The 24568-nt window shown below is 48.5% G+C and overlaps 1 protein-coding gene across 2 annotated transcripts in view; it reads right to left on the reverse strand.

Annotated features, from left to right (window-relative positions):
• LOC142260706 (transmembrane and coiled-coil domains protein 2-like) overlaps positions 1-24568 on the reverse strand; it is an 88637-nt gene that overhangs the window by 28759 nt on the left and 35310 nt on the right. Inside the window, exon 1 of one of the 2 annotated variants that reach the window (XM_075332057.1) lies at positions 22904-23051. The exons of the other annotated variant lie outside the window; for it this stretch is intronic. Coding sequence (XP_075188172.1) covers positions 22904-22918 — 15 coding nt within the window. The 5' untranslated portion in view covers positions 22919-23051. Of the gene's footprint in view, positions 1-22903; positions 23052-24568 lie in introns of those variants that run through there. 2 annotated transcript variants of the gene reach the window in all.

Genomic DNA, 24568 nt, shown 5'->3' on the forward strand with positions numbered 1-24568 from the left:
GATCTGAGCATTTCCGGCCGAATGCTTCCGCCACTGGAACCAAAAAAGCTGACCGACAGGGATACTGGGTGTTGTACCCTGACCTATTAGGCTATGTGCCCACGCTGCGGATTTACCGCGGATTTTGCCGCGGATTTGCAGAAAATCTGCAGCAGCGGCACTTCCAAGCCATTTCAATGGCATTTTGGAAATGCTGTGCCCATGCTGCGGATTTTTCCGCGGCGGATTTGCCGCGGATTTTGATCCAGAAAAATCTGCAGCATGTCAATTATTGTTGCGGATTTTGTTGCGGATTTCTCCCATGCAAGTCAATGCAAGGTGTAAAATCCGCAAGAAATCCGCAGGTCTGTTCCCACAGGCTCTTTTTCCTGCGGATTTGGTGCGGATTTCGCAAACAAATCCACAGGAAGTGATGTAGGATAGTTCAGGAAGAGGAAGTTTCACCATTTTGTAGTGTAGAGTAGTGGCAGTGTAGTCGTGTTGTGTCCGGACTCTGGATTGCCAGCTAAAAGCAGCTAGTTACAGGCTGCTTGCTTTTAGCTGGCAAAACAGGATCCCAGGTCTTTTTTCACAATTCTTTTTAAAAAAAAAAAATGTGCTCCGCTGTATTTTCACTGTCCAGCCCGATGCAAGCAAGCAACTGAGGGCTGTGCTTCTCAGCGGGTTAAGGCTGAAGCATTCTCTGCCCCTCCCGCTGAGAAAAACAGTCCTCAGCTGCCCCTGAAAATGGCGGCTCCGTTGTGAAGCATTCACAGGTGCTGTACCGAGGCTCATCCAGCTGCCCTGATGCATTGGCTGGCTGGGTAATATAACGAAGTTAATGTCAGTTTTCGGCAAACTGGCACTAAGCCCGAGGTTCATAATGTCATGCCTGTGTAGACACGGCCATTATGAACCTCCGTTTGGTACTAAATAAAAGAAAACACTTTTTGAAAAATTTTATTTGAAAGAAAAACACACACACATCCCTGATTGCCATCTTTATTACTCCCTGAATCCCCGACGATAATCCATGACAACTCCGAGCCGGGCTCTGATGTGCACCCGGCTGACCCGGGCACTGACGTCAGCCGGTGACAGCAGCCGTCAGTGTATTATTAAATGCTTCACAGCTCTTTTCCGGCAGCTGGGAACGTCTGATATCAGAGCCCTGGTCAGCTGACTTAATTCGCGAGCGCAGGCGGGTCAGCTGACGATGTGCACTCATGTGACCCGGGCACGGACGTCAGCCGGTCCCAGCAGCCGTCAGTGTTCGAGATGCTGCAAAGCTCTCTTCCGGCTGCTGGTACCGGCTGACGTCCGTGCCCGGGTCACATGAGTGCACATCGGAGCCGGCACATCAGCTGATCAGTGTGCAGTCAGCTGACCCGCCCGCGCTCGCGAATTAAGTCAGCTGACCAGGGCTCTGACGTCAGACGTTCCCAGCTGCCGGAAGAGAGCTGTGCAGCATTTAATACACTGACGGCTGCTGTGACCGGCTGACGCTGTGACCCGGGCTCAGCTGTGAACTGAGCTGACCCGGCCAGTGAGTTCTGCCGCTCACAGCAGCCGGCAGAGAGCAAACCAGTGATTACAATTGTCCTGGATTAACCTCTGAGGCTTGGGAGTAATAAAGATGGCAATCAGGGATGTGTGTGTGTTTTTCTTTCAAATAAAATTTTTCAAAAAGTGTTTTCTTTTATTTAGTACCAAACGGAGGTTCATAATGGCCGTGTCTACACAGGCATGACATTATGAACCTCGGGCTTAGTACCAGTTTGCAGAAAACTGGCATTAACTCCGTTATATTACCCAGCCAGCCAATGCATCAGGGCAGCTGCATGAGCCTCGGTACAGCACCTGTGAATGGCGCTTCACAACTGAGCCGCCATTTTCAGGGACAGCTGAGGACTGTTTTTCTCAGCGGGAGGGGCAGAGAATGCTTCAGCCTTATCCCGCTGAGAAGCACAGCCCTCAGTTGCTTGCTTGCATCGGGCTGGACAGTGAAAATACAGCGGAGCACATTTTTTTTTTTTTTTTTTTTAAAATAACAGTGAAAGGGAACATGGCACCACATTTTTTGGCTGTAAGCTGCGGCCACCACCACTGGGTTATTATATACAGCCTGTTAAAATGCTGTATATAAGAGCACAGTGGTGCTGGCCGCAGCTTTTTACAAAAAAAGTGGCGACAGGTTCCCTTTAAACATTTCTGCCCCTTTATTACAAAATGGGAGAAGAAAGGAGGGTTGGGACAGGAAATGACATAAAAAAGAGCCTTTTTTTTCCTTCAAAACAGACTAAGCTTTATTCTCAGAAACACAATAGAGTACAATGGACAAAATCCGCATCAAAATCCGCATCAAAATCCGCAACGAAATCCGCGTTAAATCCGCACCTATGCTAAGGTGCGGATTCCGGGGGAAAGCTGCGGATTTTGATGCAGAAAAATCCGCAGGTACTTTCTCCCGTGGACACATAGCCTTAGACGTTAATGACCTATTCTAAGGATAGGCCATCAATGTTAATGGCCAATCACTTTAAATAGAATCTATCACCAGGTCAAAAGTACCCAGTTTTTTGCTCTTATTTTATTCCCCCTGTGTTGTTGTTTTATTTTGCTTTGTAAGGTTTTTTTAATTTGCTACACGATTCTAGAGATATGGGGCTTTATATTTAATAGTAATATTTATCAATTTTACTAAAGGCTGCAGATGGAATAATAACACCGCAGACTATAGGCACGCCCCTAAAGAATCATATGAGTGACGCCCTCCTTGGTGAAGCACATAAGAAGCAGCACTGAACAAAAAGGTTTGGTCAGTGAATTTGTTCGTCTAAGGCTATGTGCGCACTAGACCGTTTTTCCCGCGGATTTACCCGCGGATTTGCCCCGGAAATTTCTTGAGAAATGTCTGCAATCTTTGTGCAGACATTTCCCATGAAATTCAATGAGAAAAAAAAATAGCTGTGCGCACTGTGCGGATTTTTCTCAAGAAAATTTCTTGAGAAAATTTTCTCGAGAAACTTTCTTGAGAAAATGTGCATGTCCATTAATTTCCGCAGGTACCTGCGGTATTCCGGGGGTATTCCGCAGGTAGCAATGATGTGCGGTATACCACCGGAATAGCCGCGATTTACCTGCGGTAATGCCCATCGCTGCCTGCGGTTTTGCAGGAAGCGATGTCATTATGCCAGGAAGAGGAGCAGAGGAAACACACGTCACACTCCCTGGACGCCGCACAGAAGCACTTCCGTGCGACCTCCAGGTGTCTGTGCAGTGTGTGTCCTGCTCCGGCCTCGCGGCTCCCAGCACTGCAGGGTGTCAGTGTCTGCCCGCAGTGTCAGCAGCCTGTCACGCTGCAGCGCAGGCAGACACGGACATCCTGCAGTGCTGGGAGCCGCGGGGATGACGATCGCTGCTGTCAGGAGGTGAGATCATTACCTGCTGTGACGATCTCCTGCCTCCTGACGTCAGCGCTGTCACTGCTGTCTAGGGCCGACTCGCGAGCGGCCCGAGACTGTCACTAGCGGTGACGTCACGGGCTCTCGCGATAAGTCAGTGACAGCGCTGACGTCAGCAGTACAGGAGATGATCACAGAAGGTAATGATCTCATCTATGCTCCTGATGGCAGCGCTCGTCATCCCCTGCAGTGACCTGAGCTGACCTATTGATGTTAGCTCAGGTCACTGCATTGCTCTCCCAGCCAATGGGGAACATTCTGTTTTTCATTGACTGGGACAGCGACTATGGTATGGATCGCCGTGCCCCCCCCCCCTTATTGGATTACGCCGGACGTGGAATTGATTGTGCTCTTTTCAATAAATTGGTTAAAGAGGGAATGTTTTGGGGAGTGTTTTTTCAAATAAAACTTTTTTTGTTGTCTATTTTTTAATTATTACTGACTGGGTTGGTGATGTCGGGTATCTGATAGACGCCTGACCTCACCAACCCCAGGGCTTGATGCCAGGTGACATTACACATCTGGCATCAACCCCATATATTACCCCGTTTGCCAACGCACCAGGGCGCGGGATGAGCTGGGGCAAAGCGCCAGGATTGGCACGTCTAATGGATGCGCCACTTCTGGGGCGGCTGCGGCCTGCTATTTTTAGGCTGGGGAGTGTCCAATAACAGTGGACCTCCCTAGTCTGAGAATATCAGACCCCAGCTGTCCGCTTTACCTTGGCTGGTGATCCAATATGGGGGGGACCCCACGTTTTTTGTTTTAAATTATTTATATAATTTAAAATAACAGCGTGGGGTGCCCACTGTTTTGGATTATCAGCCAAGGTGAAGCTGCCAGCGGTGGTCTGCAGGCTGCAGCCGTCTGCTTTACCCTAGCTGGCTACAAAAAATGGGGTGACCTCACGTCATTTTTTTTTAATTATTTATTTATTTTATGGCTAAATACAAGGCTAAGCACCCTCTAGGCTACTTTCACACATCCGGCTTGAGCTCTGCGGCTCAATCCGGCTGTGCAAGCTATGCAACGGATGCGGTGAAAACACCGCATCCTTTGCATAGGTTTTTCCTTTGCGGCCAGTCCGGTTTTTGCCGCTTGCGGCATGCTACTGAGCATGCGCAGTGGCAAAAACCGCATGCGGCGGCCGGATGCGGTTATTGCCGCATCGCGCCGCATCCGGCCGCCATAGGCATGTATTGAAAAATGTGCCGCATCGGCCGAATGCGGCGCGATGCGGTTTTTTTTGCCGCACGAAAAAACGTGCCAGGCAACGTTCCATCCGGCCGCCGCATCGGCTACATCTGCCGCATGCGGCAAAAAACGGACGGAACGCAAGGCCATGCGGCACAATGCGGCACTAATTAAAGTCTATGCAGGAAAATCGCAACCGGCAGCAAAAAAAACCGGTTGCGATTTTCATGCAAAGTGCCGGATTGTGCCGCATAGCAAAAACCGGAGGTGTGAAAGTAGCCTAAGTGCCACATGAAAGTCACTAAAGGGTGCCAGCTTAGAAAATGCAGGGAGGTGGAACATTATATAGGTTTTTCTCATCTATCTATCTATCTATCCATCTATCCATCTATCCATCTATCCATCTATCCATCTATCCCTCTATCTATCTATTCATCTATCTATCTATCCCTCTATCTATCCCTCTATCTATCTATCTATCTATCTATCTATCTATTCATCTATCTATCTATCTATCTATCCCTCTATCTATCTATCTATCTATCTATCTATCCCTCTATCTATCTATCTATCTATCTATCCCTCTATCTATCTATCCCTCTATCTATCTATCTATTCATCTATCCATCTTTCCCTCTATCCATTATCTGTCTATCGATTATCTTTATTATTTATTGCAGGGACAAACCTGCGGTAAATCCGCGGTAAATCCGCGGCAAATTCGCGGCAAATCCGCGGCAAAAACGCATGCGGATTTGGTGCGGATTTTTTCCGCAGGTCCGGAAATCTTTCACTGGCAGAAGTTTCTCAAGAAATTTTCTTGAGAAACTTCACATTTCTAGTGCGCACATAGCCTAAGGCCCGTTTCACACGTCAGTGAAAAACACAGACGTTCTTCACTGATGTGTAAAACACGCACATGTCCCTGCGTGTGCCGTGAATCACGGCACACGTGGGTTGTCTAAGTGCAATCCTGGCTCCGTTCTCCGTGGCCCGTGATTGCACTTAGAAATGAACTCACCTGTGCCCGCTCCCGCTCTCCGTGGTGCTGAATCCTCCCGCGGTGCAGCATCCGGCCGGCGTTGACCCCCGCAGCAGCTGCTTCCGGGTCGGTTGTGTCGTGCATCATTAAGATGCGCAACAGTAATCAGCCGGCTTAGAAGCAGCAGGCAGGACGGGCTGCAGAGAGCGCGGCTGAAGCCGGGTGAGTTAAAATGTTTATTATTTTAAATGCACGTTTTTTTCTGGCACGTGTTTCACGGACCACACCACTGCGTGGTCCGTGGAACATCAGTGATGCCAGAAAAAAATGGACCTGTCTCCATGAGGCAATCACGCACACGCGGGTACGCTGCACGGAGACACGCGCAGTGAAAAATCACTGACGTGTGAGCAGACCCATTCATTATAATGGGTCTGCGTATGTCAGTGATTCTGGTACGTTTTAAAAAAAGCACAAACGTCCCAGAATCACTGACATGTGAAAGGGGCCTAAGGCTGCTTTCACACATCCGTTTTGAGCCGTGCGGCTCAATCCGGCTGTGAACCCTATGCAACGCATGCGCCGAAAACACCGCATCCTTTGCATAAGTTTTTACATGCGGCCCGTCCATTTTTTTCCGGTTGCGGCATGCTACTGAGCATGCGCAGTGGAAGAAACCGCATGCGGCGGCCGGATGCGTTTTTTCCGCATCGCGCCGCATCCGGCGTCCATAGGCATGCATTGAAAAATGCGCCGCAGCGGTCGGATGCGGCGCAATGCGGTTTTTTTGCCTGAGCAAAAAACGTTCCAGGCAACGTTCCATCCGGCCGCGGCATCGGCTAAATCTGCCGCATGCGGCAAAAACCGGACCGAACGCAAACCCATGCGGCACAATACGGCAATAATGTAAGTCTATGCAAAAAAAAACGCAACCGGCGGCAAAAAAAACGGTTGCGTTTTTTCTGCAGAGCGCCGTATTGTGCCGCAGAGCAAAAACCGGATGTGTGAAAGTAGCCTAAGGCCCGTTTCACATGTCAGTGAAAAACACAGACGTTCTTCACTGACTTGTAAAACACGCACATGTCCCTCCGTGTGCCGTGATTCACGGCACACATGGGTTGTCTAAGTGCAATCCGGGCTCCGTTCTCCGTGGTTCGTGATTGCACATAGAGATTAACTCACCTGTGCGCGCTCCCGCTCTCCATGGTGCTGAACGCTCCCGCGGTGCAGCAACCGGCCAGTGCTGACCCCCGCAGCAGCTGCTTCCTGGTCGGCTGTGTCGTACATTCATGAATATGCACGACAGTAATGAGCCGGCTCAGAAGCAGCAGACAGCACAGGCTGCACAGAGCGCCGCTGAACCCGGGTGAGTAAAAATGATTTTTATTTTATATACACGTTTTTTTCTGGCACGTGTTTCATGGATCACACCACTGCGTGGTTCGTGGGACATCAGTGATGCCAGAAAAAAAAAATGGACATGTCTCCGTGCGGCAATCACGGACACACGGGTACGCCGCACGGAGACACGTGCAGTGAAAAATCACTGATGTGTGAGCAGACCCATTCATTATAATGGGTCTGCGTATGTCAGTGATTCTGGTACGTAGAAAAAAAAAGCACAAACGTACCAGAATCACTGACGTGTGAAACAGGCCTAATGGGAGAGTTTGTAACTCTTATCTGTCTTCTCCTGAGCTCCTCTCAGCTGATTTATGACCACAAACCAGATCAAACTTGAACATGCAGAGAAATAACGAACCTGTAAAAGACAAATGCTGCCATTTTTATAATGAGACTCAATGGTAAAAATGATTTGTAGTCCCAATTCATGCATTTAAGAAAAAAACAAACATTTTAAGGCTCTACTGCCACATCTGCACCAAACTTTTCTACAAGTTTTCAGCCTATTTTACAGTCAGCTCTCCTTTAATATCATTTATTTAAAAAGATTGTCCTATTGTTGATTTCTAATAAAACATCAAGCCAAATATTGGAAAATGAGAGATGACTGCATTAGTTTTGGGGATATTATTTTAACAGAAACTAACGGAACTCCTATCATGCCTACATGATGATAAATCCCCTAAATAGATGAAGCTTACTTCAATCTTGGCAGCTGATGCCCCGAGTGATGTGGCATTGCTGATTCAGTGGCACAGAGTGGCATCATATTGCTTCCCCTCCCTCCACAAACTGCAGCGCATACCAACAAATATGTATCTATGTAACCTTTAGAAGACCGGAGGACTTTGCCGGAAAAGGTTAAGATAGTAGAAGAAAATACACCAGGAATGAAAGCAATCAAAACATATTAACAGCTAAAAAACTGGGATACCTGGTGACATTCAGCAAGAGCAATGTTAGCCAGTGATATATTTTCTATAAAACATCTGAAGATGAAGCTTAATGAGGTCTATCTTGGTGGTGACCAACTTCGAAGATGGTTCACAAACTCAGACACAGTCCAGTGCCCGGCTGGAACCTCCACCCCCTCCCCAGGGGGTAGGTGGAGGCCGGCATGACGTGGCTAGGGGGGATAGGGTGAAGAGGGAGAGGGGTGGGGGTTTAGGGACAGTTAGGCTGGGAGCGGGGAAAAAGTGGCATTGCTGCGGCTGCAGCTGAAGTAGTTGTCTGCCACTCACAGACACTGCTGCCGAGTGAAAAAAAAAAAAAAAAAAGAAAAGAGACCGTTATCCCACCTGCTATGGACGGTCTGTTGGAGGAGCTGCGGGGGGCGGCCCGGAGCCATCCATCCGGCTGGCTGGAGGAGCAGCTGCGGGCAGTGCTGGCTGGTGGCGTGGTGCCGGGTGCGTCTGCCCCGGCTAGGCCGCAGGCGCGGCCCGCTCGTTGTGGTCGGCGGTCGGGGGGGGCTCCGGGGCCGGCCGCGGAGGTCTCTCCGGTAATTAGGGAGCGGCCATGCCGCAGGTCCAGGCCTCCGGAGCGTCTCTCTCCCGGCGGTTCCGGGCGGGCCACAGGGCAGGCGCGGCCTGCTCGCAGGCCGCGGTTAGAGCCGGGGCGGTCCAGTGCAGCGCCTGCGGGGCCTCAGCGGCAGCGGGGAAGCCCCATTAGGGACCCTCCGGTGGTGGGGGGGGGTGTTCAGCCTTGGGAGCCCCCTCCGGGCCGGGAGGAATTCACGTCCGCGGCTGAGGTCAGCGGTGGTTAGCAGGCCTCGGCCCGATAGGGGGGAGGGGCCTGCTGCTACCTGGCGTCAAATGGAGCTGGAGGCTGCGGCGGGCCGCACTGGCGATGTTCCGGTCGGGCGGCCTGGCTGGACAGCACGGGACACGCAGGACGGACGGTGGGATCCCTGGCAGGAGGTCGGCGGGCCAGGGCAGGACTGCTCTGGGTCTCAGCAGCAGCCTGGTGGTCGGGATCCAGGAGCGGCGGTGCGTGGACCACCTGGATTGGGCTCGGGACCTACCGATCCGAGGTTACCTTCGCCGATCGGACCAGTGGAGGACTTCAGACAGGAGAGGGACGCGGCGCCAGGGACGGCTGGACGGCAGGATTCGGGATTGACGGCTGGCGGGATCACAGCTCCTGCGCAGCTTGGTGAGTACAGCTCTGTGTCTTGTTTGTCTCCTTTGGCTAATGTTGTGTCAAGTAGCGCAGTGGGTCCGGCTGGGGCTGGGATGTCTCAGGGGCAGGCGGCTCCGCCGGGGTCACTAGGGGTTGGGGAGGTTTTGTCGGAAGTCAGGCAGTGGCTGGCGCGGCTGGAGGGGAGTGTCGGAAGTTGTGCTTCGGCGTGGGTGGGATCGGCAGTCCCAAGCGTGGGGGTGGCGGCGGCGGCGAGTGCGGCGGAGGTACGGCGGGGGTCCGAGCCAGTGTCGGTTTCTGTGCAGACGGAAAAGGACAAGGATCGGATTCATTTGGATGATACGGCGAGGGGGGAGGTTTACGTGTGTTTTGAGGGGCCGCTGGGCTCGCATTTGAAGAAGGAAGTTAGGGAAAAAATTTGGAGGGATGATTATGTTGAGATCTTCTCTTTGTTGCCGTTAGAGAAATTTAATTTGGACAAGCCCAAGAAAGATGACAACAAAAAAGAGGATGATGAGAAGCGGCGGTGGTGGTTGATCCCTCAGACATTTACAAACTGGCTGCAAGCGTTTGCAATTTTAGCCAGTGTAATAGGGGAAAAGGCGCCGGACAACTGTTCGCACCTTTTCTGCTATTTGGATTCTATAGGGGAAGCTTATAGGGTGTATGGGGTGCAGGCCTGGTTGCGGTATGACGAACAGTTTCGTCAGCGGAAAGCCATTCGGCCATCCATAAGATGGGACCAGAAGGATATTGGGCTCTGGTTGCGGGTCATGGCACCGACTCGGTATGGGCAATCCTTTCCAGGGGCGGCCGGGGTTTCCGGCCAGGCTGGGGGGCGGTACGGCCAGCAGGCCGGCGGGGGAGCTGGAGGGCAGCCGGGATCGCAGAAATCAGGGCTTTGCTGGCTCTTCAATGAGGGCCAGTGCAAGTTTGGGGAGCAGTGTAAGTTTAAACACCACTGCTCACACTGTAGCGGCACCAATCACGGGGCGTCGAGATGTTTCCGACGTAGCAAGGTCAGAGGGGGGCCTGGTAATTCAAAAGGGGGAGACTCCAGTGAAGCTTCCAGAGATGCTCCCTTACCTAAATAGGTTTCCTAGGAGGGAGGAGGCAGAGTTGCTAGTGAGGGGTTTTCAATTTGGTTTTTGCATTCCTTCAGGAGCAGGTCCGGGGCAGGGGCATTTTAAGAATTTACAGTCGGCAAGCCAGCATCCGGAGGTGGTTCGGGAGAAGTTGGAAAAGGAGGTGTCTTTGGGGCGTATGGTGGGGCCGTTTCGGTCCCCGCCTTTTCCGGATCTGGTGGTTTCACCGTTGGGGGTGGTGCCGAAGAAGGAGGCGAATAAGTTTCGGCTGATTCACCAGTTATCTTACCCGAGGGGGGGGGGGAATCGGTGAATGATGGTATAGATCCTGAGCTATGCTCGGTGGTGTATACGTCGTTTGACGAAGCGGCGGCCTGGGTGCGGCGGTGTGGACGGGGGGCTCTGATGGCTAAGACGGATATTGAATCCGCATTTCGGTTGTTGCCGGTTCATCCGGACAGTGTACGCTTGCTCGGCTGTTTTTGGGAAGGGAATTATTTTGTTGACAGATGCCTGCCCATGGGATGCTCGTTGTCTTGTTCATTGTTTGAGGCATTTAGTTCCTTTTTGGAGTGGGTGGTTAGGGATGTTTCGGGTTTGCAGTCTGTTATTCACTATTTAGACGATTTTTTCTGTGTTGGTCCAGGGAATGCGGTTGTTTGTCAGAGTTTGCTTGCAACGATCGAGTGGGTAGCTCAGCGTTTTGGTGTCCCGTTGGCGCCGGGGAAGACAGAGGGTCCGGGGACATGCATTTCTTTTCTTGGGATTGTTATTGACTCGGACAAGTGGGAGTTTCGGTTACCGGCGGATAAGGTGGTCGCTCTCAGGGAGCAGGTGGCGAGGGCGCTGAGGGTCAAAAAGCTTTCCCTGAGGGAGGTGCAATCGTTGCTGGGCAGACTCAATTTTGCGTGTCGAGTGATGCCGATGGGGCGGATTTTTTCACGGTGGCTTGCGATGGCCACTGCGGGGGTGCTAGCGCCTCACCATTTTGTGCGTCTGCCAGCCGACGTCAAGGCGGATTTGGAGGTGTGGGGACAATTTTTGGCGGATTATAACGGGCGGTCCCTCTTTATGGAGCCTCTGGTGGGTAATTCGGAGTTGGACTTATTTACCGATGCATCTGGGGGGCAGGGTTTTGGGGCTTATTTTGGAGGAGAGTGGTGTGCACAGCGATGGCCGGAGGTTTGGCGGTCGGCGGGGCTGGTGAAGAATTTGGTGCTGTTGGAAATTTTTCCGATTTTAGTGGCAGTGACTCTGTGGTGGGAGCATTTTCGGAACAGGCGGGTGCGGTTTTACTGTGATAACATGGGGGTAGTGTTAGCGATTAACAATATCTCGGCTAATTCCCCTCCGGTGATTAAAGTTTTGCGGAGATTAGTGCTGGCCTGTTTGTCCATCAATGCTTGTGTGTCTGCGTCGCATGTGCCGGGGGTGTTGCATTCTATTGCTGATGCTGTCTCTCGTTTCCAGTGGGATTGCTTCAGGGAATTGGCGCCGGGGGCGATGCCCGTGGGATTGCAGTGCCCTCCCGAACTATGGAGTGTGGTATGAGGGCAGTTGGACATTTGATCAAAGGATCGTTGGCAGAGGCGACTTGGACGGCTTATCAGCAGGCATGGCATCAATGGGAGGATTGGGTGCAGTCTTTTGGTTTGATTCGGTCGGTGGAGGATCAGGTAGGCGTGTTACTCTTGTGGATCGGGCGGTGGTCGGTATGGGGTTGGTCCCAGGCGAAGGTGGGTCGGGTGGTGGCGGGCCTGGCTTTTGGTTTTAAGTTGCGGAATAGGCCGGATTTGACGAAGAGCTTTTTGGTGCGGCAGGCGTTGAGGGGGTTTCGGCGGGGGCAGAGTTGTGTGGATAGAAGGAGGCCAGTGTCTTTTGCTCTATTGGAGCGAATGGGGGCCCACCTGAGTGCGGTGTGTTCGTCTGTTTTTGAGGTTATTTTGTTTCGTCTGGCGTTTTCGTTTGCGTTTTTCGGAGCGCTCCGGATTGGGGAACTGGTGGCGGTTAGTCGGCAAGGTTTCGGGGGGATTCAGGCGCGAGATGTTCTTTTATTTGACACCAGCGTGGAATTTTGGATCCGGAGGTCCAAGACGGATCAATCCGGCAGAGGACGGCGGGTGGTACTGGGGATGGTGGCGGAATCGGCAATGTGTCCGGTGCGGTGTTTACGGGAGTTTAAGGGGTTGGGACCGCGGGTAGATGGGCCGTTGCTTTGTCATGAGGATGGTTCGTTCTTGTCGAATTATCAGTTTCGGGCAATTTTCCGGAGGTGTGTGGAAGGTCTTGGCCTGGATCCTAGTTGTTATGCGCCTCATTCTTTTAGGATTGGAGCGGCGACTGAGGCGGCGGTGTGCGGGTTGAGTCCGGAGGTAGTACGGAGGATAGGTCGGTGGGAATCCAGGAGATATTTGAGTTATGTGCGCCCTTAGCTTGGCTTGTGAGGTGGGGAGTTTTGGATTTGTTGGGTTATGGTATGGTACTGTAATGTATTTTTGTTGTCTTCCTTTACAGGGGATTTTTCCCGTTTGGTCTGGATATTGGGCCACTCACGATCCGGGCAGACATTCGATCGGAGGGTCGTCAGCTGGGCTTTGCACGAAGTGTGGCGGTAATCCGGTGGTTGGGTATCCGGGGCACGCGGTGGATGCGGGTGTTGCCCGAGGTGCACAGGGCAATGCGTTTGGACCGGGCGCCGGATATTCTGGTCTTGCACGTTGGGGGAAATGATGTGGGAATGGTGGCGGGCCGGGAGTTGATCAGAGATATCAAACATGATTTACTTCGGCTGTGGGTGGCTGTACCAGGACTTTGGACGGTCTGGTCAGAGATTGTCCCGAGACGGACATGGCGTAGGGCTCGGTCAGTTGAAAGGCTGAATAAGACCCATATAAAAATAAATCGGGCCATTTCGGGTTTTGTAGTGAGGAATGGGGGGGTGGCGGTCCGTCATTTTGACCTGGAGGCGGTGGATCAGGATTACTGGTTGGCAGATGGGGTTCACCTGAATGCAGTGGGAACAGATTTGTGGTCGTTGGGGATCCAGGAGGGTATTGAGCGGGCCATGGCATTGTCCGGTAGAGGGGGGGTCTCGAGCGTTTGAGGGGGTCAAAGCGCTCTCGTTATGGTGGTGGGGGTGGGGTCCTCGAAGTTGGAGAAAATTGGATTGGGGGGTCCCAATGGAGGTGGAATTCCCCCCGTTAATTACTGGCTTGGGGAGTGGTCTGGTGATCATGGGGGAACATCGGCTTGGTGGGGTCGGTTCCCGTGCTTGGTGGTTTAACCCTTCTCCCTCATATTTGTTTGGTGCTCCCGAGTTTGTGGTTGCGGCTGGGAGTAATGGGGTTGAGGGGGAAGGTAGGATCGGAGTATTGGGTGATCACCAGATTGTTTGAGCTTCGAGGACCACAACCCCTTGTTTTATAAATGTTATTATAAGTTATGTTTAAATAAAAGGCTGCTGTGGCCATTTCATCCAACTATGTGTCTGTGGTCATTTCAATAAGGGGTTAAGCTTTTGGGGGTGGGGGTATGGTAGCAGTATAAGGGGTCACCAGGACTCCACTATGCCAACGTCATGTGCTATTTGCAATATACCGTATTTTTCGGACTATAAGACGCACTCCCCCCCCCCCCCCCAAATGTTGGGGGAAAGTGGGGGGGTGTCTTATAGTCTGAATATAGGGCAGCGGGAATGAGGGTGCTGTGGTGGTGCGGGTCATCGGCACAAGCAGGCTGTAGCAGCCTGCCGTGACCCCGTGGACCCGCTTCATTTAATATGCACGCTGACATGTGGGTGGGAGGTTAGCGCATATTAAACAGCCTGCCCGCATGATCACCCCTGGCAACTACAGCCTGGAGTGATCATGTGCGGCTGTATTCACTCCCCCCCACGTATCATCATCAGCGCGGAGTGCAGTGAATCAGTATAACTCACCGGCCACGATCCCTGTAGCACCGCGATGTCCATCTGTCTGGCGGCGGCGGCTGTGTGAAGACTAGCGGTGTTCACAGCGATGACGTCATCGCTGTGCGCACGTGTCCACAGGCAGCCGCCGCCAGCAGACAGGAGGATATCTCGGTGATGCAGAGATCATGGCCGGCTCCACACTCCAGCGCTGCTGCTAGCACAGACAGGAGGAGGAACGATGCTGCAGGGAGTGAGGTAAGGCGAGTATGAACGTTTATTTTTTTTTATGTGCCACAGGATGCGAGCCATATACCAGGATGGGGGTGTATGAGCAGGATGGGGGTATACAGCAGGATGGGGGTATATGAGCAAGATGGGGTATATGAGCAAGATGGGGTATATGAGCAAGATGGGGTATATGAGCAAGATGGGGATATATGAGCAAGATGGGGGTATATCAGCAGGATGGGGGTATATCAGCAGGATGGGGGTATATCAGCAGGATGGGGGTATATCAGCAAGATGGGGGTATATAGCAGGATGGGGCCATATGCCAGGATGGGTTATATGCCAGGATGGGGCCATATGCCAGGATGGGGTATATAGCAGGATGGGGCCATATGCCAGGATGGTGTTCCAAACGTTATTCCTTATTTGTTAGTAGTTTTTCGTTTGTGAACCCTCCCCAACCACACCTATTGCCAATCCATATCATACGCATAAATAGCCTGGGTCTCAGCTTCCCATACACGGTAAGTTTTTTAACTGCATGAGAGGACACACACAAGCTAGGGACCCCAACGTAGAGAAATACTTTGGCGTAGTGTTGGGGCTCTATTGCATTGATCAATTCAGTAGCTAAATTTCTCTTGATTCATATGTTCATGGCAGTAATGCAGATTCCATTTTTCACTCTTACATATAGCTATTGGATTTTTCAAGTCAGTATTCACACAGCAGTTTCTGCTATTTCATGTATTCCCCTTACATAGTCACTGGTGTGCATACCTTATCTCCCCATAGTGATGTTTTTTTAGGTTTTTGCACCCAGTTCAGACTTAGAATGGTGTTCCAAACTTTATTCCTTATTTGTTAGGATGGGGTATATAGCAGGATGCGGCCATATGCCAGGATGGGGTATATAGCAGGATGGGGTCATATGCCAGGATGGGGTATATAGCAGGATGCGGCCATATGCCAGGATGGGGTATATAGCAGGATGGGGCCATATGCCAGGATGGGGTATATAGCAGGATGCGGCCATATGCCAGGTTGACGGTAAATAGCAGGATGAGGGCGATACCAGGATGAGAGACTGTATATACAAGGCAGGATGATTATTACCAGGCTGGGGTACCTTAGTAGAGAATTTGGGGACATTACCCCCATAACAGTGTCAGCAGCAGATCCTCGCCACATAACAGTGTGTCATGACCACATTTTTTGCTTAAAATTTTATTTTCCTATTTTCCTCCTGTAAAACAAGGGTGCGTCTTATGGTCCGGTGCGTCTTATAGTCCAAAAAATACGGTACCTAGCATCAATAAGAGCTTTTCACTTAGTTGTTGAGTGTTGATGTCTAGCATTGTGTAAGGGGGTAGGAATCTTTTGTTAGACATCTCTGACAGAGGATTTTCTCCCATGGGACTAAAGGAATGAGCTTACTTAAATCCAACATACCCAACATAACACATGTACAGTATATTTGAGGAACAGTTTTGAGACCTCATCCTCATTAGTCAGTTGATCTAATATGTCAGGCCAGCTTCAAAACATGTGCTCCATTCACCTAATAGATCCTATCAGACCCATCACACACACACATTACCAAATGGGGTGGGTTATAGCCAATATTCAATGGAAGAATAATTCAGCATAATCAAAGTAAAGTTAGGAACACAATGAGATAACGTAAATTATTTGTTCTCGGTAAAAGATGCCATCACTCCATGCGGACCCTGTAATCACCCACAGTTATCATTTATCTGCATCTACTTGTCATGTGAATATTGGTAAGAGGGATGTAAATAAAAGGAACAACTGTTTTCTGGATTTAGTAAAAGTGAAAGTGAATAAAATTCCTGGCATAAAGAGTGAATTTAGCTCAGCTGACGGCTATGCCAGAGATAATACATAGTGCAGGAAATCACAAAAAAAACGGAATTCAGAGAGAACCCCCAATGGAGCGATAAAGTACAATTACATAAATTAATTTCATATAAACTCTGGGCCCGATTCATCAAAGCTTTTACACTAGTATTCTGGTGTAAAAGCATTGACAAGTTACAGAAATTCGGTACAACTCACGGCTGCACTCAAATGATGCGATTTATGGAGTTCTCACACCATTATCGCCCAACACTGACGAAATGGGCAGAGCTGGGACGGGACAGGCTTGTGACATCCGCCCTCCGTCAAATGCATGACGAGGGGCAGCGTTCACCAAGCCAGAACTCTTACTACATCAGAGGCTAGAGTAGGATTAGTGACGAGACACACACAGAGGTGCACACCATTTGTCCGGCCCTACTGATTCATGAAGAAGCATATGCCTCTTCATAAATCAGGAGCATCTGACTCCAGAACACCCCTGCATCAGTAGCCATTTGTGCTTTTTTCCCAAGAGTGTCTGACTTTACAGAAAGACACAAGTATATAGTAGACTGTGTGGAAAAATGTGCCGAGTCCATTTGAACTTCATTTCTCTCAGTGTAGATGTCATGGCGTAGTTGAGTTCTGTTCAGACTACTGATTCTGACACTCTACCTGATAACTACTGTGAGGTCTGTAATCAGCACAGGCAGACTTGGGCATTGCCAACAGATTAGTAGTTCATAGGCATGCCAGCAAGAGTTAATCTCTGCTGGTCTGCTTGTGAGTTATCTTTCATCACATGTTGTGGGAGAGCCAATCACATCTGCTCCCCATCTATATCTGCTGGCTGCACACTTCCATTACTGCCAGCTATAGTTTATCTTAGCTGGTTTGTTTAAGTGTTGGGATCCAGACTAATGGTCATGTCACACACAACGACAGCGACGACGACGACGCTGCTAGGTCACCATTTTCTGTTACGTAGCAGCGACCTTGCTAGCGATGTCGCTGTGTGTGACATCCAGCAACGACCTGGCCCCTGCTGTGAGGTCGCCGGTTGTTGCTGAATGTCCTGGACCATTTTTTGGTCGTTGCTCTCCCGCTGTGAAGCGCACATCGCTGTGTGTGACAGTGACAGAGCAACAACCAAATGTGCAGGGAGCCGGCTTCTGCGGACGCTGGTAACCAAGGTAAATATCGGGTAACCAAGCAAAGGCTTGGTTACCCGATATTTACCTTCGTTACCAGCGTCCGCAGCTTCTTGAAGCCTGCTGCCTGCACACGTAGACAAGGTACACATCGGGTAACTATAAGCAAAGCGGTTTGCTTATTAACCCGATGTGTACTCTGGCTATGAGTGCAGGGAGCCAGCGCTAAGCGGTGTGCGCTGATAACCAAGGTAAATATCGGGTAATCAAGCGAAGCACTTTGCTTGGTTACCCGATATTTACCTTAGTTACCAAGCGCAACATCGCTTCCATGCGTTGCTGCTGGCTGGGGGCTGGTCACTGGTTGCTGGTGAGATCTGCCTGTTTGACAGCTCACCAGCGACCATGTAACGACGCAGCAGCGATCTTGATAAGGTCAGATCAACGTCATGATCGCTGCTGCGTCGCTACGTGTGACCTAGGCTTTACTGTTGGTTGTAGTACTTGTTGATGTGTGTGGTTGTGGAGTTCACCATTGTTGTCTTTTTGCCACTATCTTCCTGCTCTTGCTTTTCTCCTGATTTTGTCATTGTTAGTTCCTGTGTGTTTGCACTGTGACAGAGTTTTGGTTTTCTCCTGTCTGTCCTAATCTGTGTTTCCATCTCTCCTGCCTTCCCTGGTGGCAGGGGGGAATCAGATCAGTTCTGGTCAGGAGCTTAGCCAGGCATGGGACTCGGGAATCTCTACTATTAGGGGTAACCCTGAGGTTAGGAAGAGACTAGGGACCCCTAGCATGAGGGATAGCATAGGAGCCCCTGTCCCTCGCTTTCCTATGTCACATCGTGACAGTTTTTCGGTGATTCAGAAGGAACACTGGATGGTATGGGCAAGAGGTCATAATCTAACAGTTTTTCAGACTCAGACACTGCTGAGCTGTGATTGGCAGCATCTGAAAGGGAGGGCAGGAAGCGCACTCCTCAAAAACGACTGAAGAAACATCCAGCTGCCTGCAAGCAGAGATTTCACATACTGCGTTGCAGAAAACATAAATGTAAATATCTCTGCAATAGAGTGACACAATGCAAAATGGAAATAAGAAGCAGAATCCAAGAGATTAGGGATTTTTACAAGGTATATGAGTATAGCTCAATTTTTTGGAGCAAATAACAGATCCTCTTTAAGTATATTAAATTAAAATATTTGTGTGTGTTTAGTTGAAGTTTAATATTTCGGGGTGACAATATTGTATTAGGAATATGGAAAATACAATTCTTATAACAAGGATGAGGCACATGCCTCTTGGGAGCAGATGCCAAATTGTAGCATTGCTCTACAATACATGATATATTTTCTCTTAATCAAAAGCCTAACTAAACAAAGGCAAAATTGGAAAAAGTTAAGAAAAGTACAGTCATGGCCAAAAGCTTTGAGACGGACTCAAATTTTGGTTTTCATAAAGGTTTCTGCTTCAGTGTTTTTAGATCTTTTAGTCTGATGTTTCTATGGTTACTGAAATCCAATTATAAGCATTTCATAAGTAGAGATCAGCGAACCCGAGGTCCTGTGTTCGGTGTTTGTACTGAACAAAGAATTTACACAAAAAAAAAAAAAACAGCTTCACCCGCTTTTAGAGGATTGACCACAGGTTCAGAAGGGTATTGGCATCTGGGGAGTTTCCTGGCTTTGGTCTTAAAATGTCAATGTTTTGCTCATCAGCATTGTTCTTAGGTAAAATTGTGAGTAAGCCCACTTCCTTGAATGAAAAGCAACCCAAACATGAATGGTTTCTGGATGCTATTATGAGTCATGTGCCATGCCAACCCTAAAGCATCCCGAATGCTTCATTGTTGGCATGACACATGACTCATGATGGTGCTCACTTTTACTTCTCTGAACAATCAATCTTCCAGATGTCTCACAGTCTGAAGGGTGCTTCATCAGAAAAAAAAAATAACTTTTACCCCAATCCTCTGAAGTCCAAACCTTGCATTTCCTGCAGAATGGTAGTATGTCCTTCATGGTTTATTTGGAGAGAAATGGCTTCTTTGCAGCCCTTCTGGACACCAGGGAAGCCTTCAAAAGTTTGCTGGCTCCCTGTGTGCAGAATCCAGTCTGCTGCCATTACTGAGCAAGCTCTGCACTGGTGTTAAACAGATCCCGTAGATGAACCCTCTTTAGGAGACTATCATGGCACTTGCAAGTCTTTCTTGGGTGCCCCAATGTCTTCTTCATAGCAAGTGAATGTCTCTCTTTATTTTAATGTTCTTAAAAGGGAACCTCTCACCAGATTTTCCCTATTAAACTAAAACAACTTCCGCAGCTCCTGGGCTGCATTCTATGAAGGTGCACCTTGGCCCTGACTCCCCCTTCCAGACCCCAAAAATAACTTTATAAAACCTGGCCGTTAGGTATGCTAATTACCTGTGTTGGCCAGATGGGCGGGCTCATTTTCTGCTCCTGTCCCCCCTCCTGCCGCTGATCGCCGTACTTTCTTGATTGACATGATGACGCTGCCGTCATCATCCTCGTTGCATTTTCAAATCTCGCGCCTGTGCAGTTCTGTCGGCTTACGCAGACGCAGTTCGCTCTGCCTGCGTATCACGGGCAGAGCAGAAAACATAGCTGCCCTCGCTCGCGTCGGTGAGCTTAATGCGCAGGCGTGAGATTATGATCGGGTACGAGGATGACGCTGGTGAGGTCATGCACAGCGCCGACCATAATCTCGCGCCCGCGCATTTAGCTCACCGGCGCCAGTGAGGGCAGCTATGTTTTCTGCTCTGCCCCCGATATGCAGGCAGAGCGAACTGCGTCTGCACAGGCGCGAGATTTGAAAATGCAACGAGGATGATGATGGAGGGCGTCATCACGTAAATCAAGAAAGGAGGATGGCGATCAGCGGCAGGAGGGGGGACAGGAGCAGAAAATGAGCCCGCCTATCTGGCCAACACAGGTAATTAACATACCTAACGGGGAGCTTTTATAAAGTTATTTTTGGGGTCTGGAAGGGGAGTCAGCGCCAAGGTGCACCTTCATAGAATGCAGCCCAGGAGCTGCAGAAGGTGATTCTTTTAGTTTAATAGGGAAAAATCTGGTGACAGGTTCCCTTTAAAGGGGGCTTTACACGCAAAGACATCGCTAACGAGATGTCGTTGGGGTCATGGAATTCGTGACGCACGCCCGGGCTCGTTAGCGATGTCGTTGCGTGTGACACGTACGAGCGACCGCTAACGATGCAAAATACTCACCAAATCGTTGATTGTTGACACGTTTTCTATTTCCCAAATGTCGTTGCTGATTTTGGATGCAGGTTGTTCGTCGTTCCTGAGGCAGCACACATCGCTACGTGTGACACCCCAAGAACGACGAACAACACCGCACCTGCGTCCTCCGGCAACGAGCTGGGCGTGACTTTCATGCGGCTGCTCTTCGCCCCTCCGCTTCTATTGGACACCTGCCGTGTGACGTCGCTGTGACGCCGCACGAACCGCCCCCCTTAGAAAAGAGGCTGTTTGCCGGCCACAGCGACATCGCTAGAAAGGTAAGTATGTGTGACGGGTACTAGCGATTTTGTACACCACGGGCAGCGATTTGCGTGTAAAGCAGCCTTAAAGAATGAATTAGGGGCAATCTCACAAGAAGCCATATCCTTGCCTGTAAAACTCTTAATGCATGTTTCCATGGAGGTAACATGGTTTTAAAACAACTATTCTGTTTTTTCTAACTCACCAGCATGACAAAAGGATATCAGTTGCCTTGTCCTGTTTAACACTTTCTCCTGAGCTAATGAAATCACAGTCATGATGTAATTAGTTCATTTTGTGGACTGAAAATTAATAGAAATCTGGGGTTTTGTGATTAAGTTAATTTTCATGAGAAGCAGTGACTTTGTACTTTTTTGCAATGCATCTAATCATTTTTTATAACAATCTACAGTTATTGTAAATTGCCACTCTAAAAACTGAAGCAGCAAACTCTGTGAAAACTAAACCTTGAGCCAGTCTCAAAACTTTTGGCCTTGACTGTACAAGTAGACAAATAATATTACTAATCTTTAAATAACTTTTAAATTATGAAAGATTTATTTGGATCATAAAGTCACAAATGCCATTATTTGTATTTCTTCAGTGGCATGGTCATAAATCCAATATGTTTAAATGCAGTTTTATTTTTAGTCCCACATCTCAATGTCTAAAATGTTTCTACTGGCAATCATAGATATGTTGTGATGCTCTATGGTAACACATGAGCATGCAATCCAGGCGTCACCTAAGGTACTTAAAGAACTATTTCCACTAAGTTTTTTAGTCACTAATATACTCACCTACCGCTGCTCTCTCTGGTTCTCTGTGACATCACACCTCTGCAGACTGTCCATGTCACGCTGCACTCTCCGTGACCCGAAGTGGCTTTTACAATGTAAGCCTATGGATCGTTAGAACAAGGCACCATAGGGTTTTTATTGTAAAAAAGACTTCCGGGCTCACGCATCGTGATCCGGTTAGTTGGAATGGAGGAGACATCTCAAAAAAGCACAAAAGAACGGCGCTGCACACTGGAGAGACCAGCAGTAGGTGAGTATTCTAAAACACTCCACCACCATATAATATATATGTGTATATGTATGTGTATACAGTATATATAATATATATATATATAATATATATACATAATATATATATATATTATTATATATACACAGTTTATATATATATTATATATATTATATATACACTGTATACACACACACACATTTAAGTTAGTGGGAAAGTTCTTTAATGACAGTTAAAATGAACCTGTCTTGTTGAAAATGTTACTCATCTGCAGGAAGGATATTATAGAACAGGAGCAGATGATCAGATTTTGAACAGGATACATCTTTGAGGGAAATACCTGGCTTTTTGTATATGACTCCAGTGGGAGGTCTTATTCAGTGATCGATAGTCTTCCCTGTATTACTATGCATGCATAGATGTATGTCAATCACTAGTAAGACAGCTCACTGGAGTCATATGCCTACAAACAAGTTCTACTGAATCTTTTCCAGTAAACCTATTCTGCTCAGCTTCTCCTTCTCTAGACCATGCTGACACAGCTCGGACTGCAAGCATAACGCGACAAGCTCCCTTTAATCTTTATGTGGATAAATAAAATGATAATTTTTAAATACATGCACCCACAACTAGTATGACTGTTTCCTACTCCTCTGTATTAGGGGAATATCTTTGTATATGACCAATAACAGAGGACAGCATGGGGTGATGACACAGAATGTCACACATTTTGATATGCAGCTATAACATCGTACTCTTGTGGCCCACAGGACTGAATGTCAACAACCACCATGTAACAACGTTGCAGAGCTGCTACTGACCTCACTCAGGTTGTCTCAGGCACACAACAGTAATCTATGACATCTCAGACAAGATCCATGCCACATCTCTACTACAGGAGACTAAAAGCATTGCTTATCTCCATAGCTAGTCTGCAGTTATAATGGTAAAACTTACCAGTATGTGCACCATGCTTAGGTAGCTCCTGAACCAATGCTGGGTCCACAAGTAATCATTAGTGACAGCCTCTGCTTCTCCACAATGAGGGGACTGTGCTCTGTCTCCGTCACCTTCCTATATAGAGTCACACAACAATTCTGTCTCCTCCTCGTAGATAGTCACCCAGCTCGGGAACCTTTAATCCCCACTGTAGGCTCATGGGAATTGACTGGCAGGTCACCAACGCTGGATTAGCACAGAGACAACAGTATCCTCTCTGCTGAAGTATGTAACATTATAAATGTAGTATCTACTTTTAACCACCAGGTGGAGATATTGTCTATGGAATGAATAAAAAAGCAGCAGTGCCCAGAGAATGCTGTACTCCATATTTCTCATACAAAAAAAACTCAAGGACCGGTGCTCATTCTCCAAATTAAATACTGTTTTTTAACAATTAAAGGACTCATTTAAGTTGTCCATCCTTGTGGACATTTTTTCTTACTTTGCTTCCTCTTTCAGTTGGCAGAAGGCATGTGACCACTAAACACTAGACTAAGCAATCACATGACATCCCTCTTAAGGCAAGGGATGCCTCTTGAATACTGCAGCCAATCAATAGAAACTGATTGGCTGCAGCAGTGATGTTCAAAATAAGCTGAAAATGAGATCTTCTGGCTCAGATGTGACATCCCCAACTGGAAGAGTAAGCAAGGAGACTATAAGGTTTGAACACAAACCGTGAAAGGAAAGAGAAGCAGTCATCTAGTTGGTGAGTGTTTTTTCTTCTATTTTAGGACCACCATTGATCCATCAGTAAAATATGTAGCTGTGGAAAAACCCTTTAAATAAAATGAATGATTAAAGAGATGTAAAATAAATGTCAAGACTGATGGAACAAATTCTTATAGTTTAAAAACAAATACTGTTACAAGGATATGTCCAGCATCCACATGCCTATCAATTGTAGTAATCAGGGAGATCCAAGTAATCGGATGCCAATGGATTGATCACTTAAATTAGTTGGGTCTGTCCTCAGATTCCCATTTAGAAATCTTTAGCATTCCCTCTGTATGATGGCTGTAATGTCAGTTCAGACAACAGCTAGAGCCGTCACTCAGGAACAGAGGGAAGGGGAGGATCCAGTGTAAAGAGCCCAGGACCCTTCACATGGAAGGAACACTCCCTGACATTTCCCACTGCAGCATGTAACAGATCAAAACTTTCACTTTTCATTTAGGTCACTAAAATGACTATACCCAAAGGATTTCTTTACCTGCCTTACCCCTCACCCATCTGTATACACATTAGACACATGTCACTCACACATTAGATACGTGTTAAACACGTCACTCACCCTTTAGCCACATGTTGAACAAATTCACACAAAGAAGTGGCAGATAGAGGTAGCACTTGCGTCACAGAATAATTATATACAGTATATCTCCAAAGTGAGGGCACCCCTCACATTTTTGTAAATTTTTATCATATCTTTTCATGGGACAACACTGCAGATGTGACACTTTGATACAATGTACAGTGTCAGTGTTCATCTTGTATAACTATAAATTTGGTGTCCTCTAAATAACTCAACACACACAGCCATTAATGTCTAAACCGCTGGCAACAAAAAGTGAGTACACCCCAAAGTGAAACTGGACAAATTGTGCCCACGCAGACATT

The sequence above is a fragment of the Anomaloglossus baeobatrachus genome, unplaced genomic scaffold (genome assembly GCF_048569485.1).
Source record: "Anomaloglossus baeobatrachus isolate aAnoBae1 unplaced genomic scaffold, aAnoBae1.hap1 Scaffold_168, whole genome shotgun sequence".
Taxonomy (NCBI): domain Eukaryota; kingdom Metazoa; phylum Chordata; class Amphibia; order Anura; family Aromobatidae; genus Anomaloglossus; species Anomaloglossus baeobatrachus.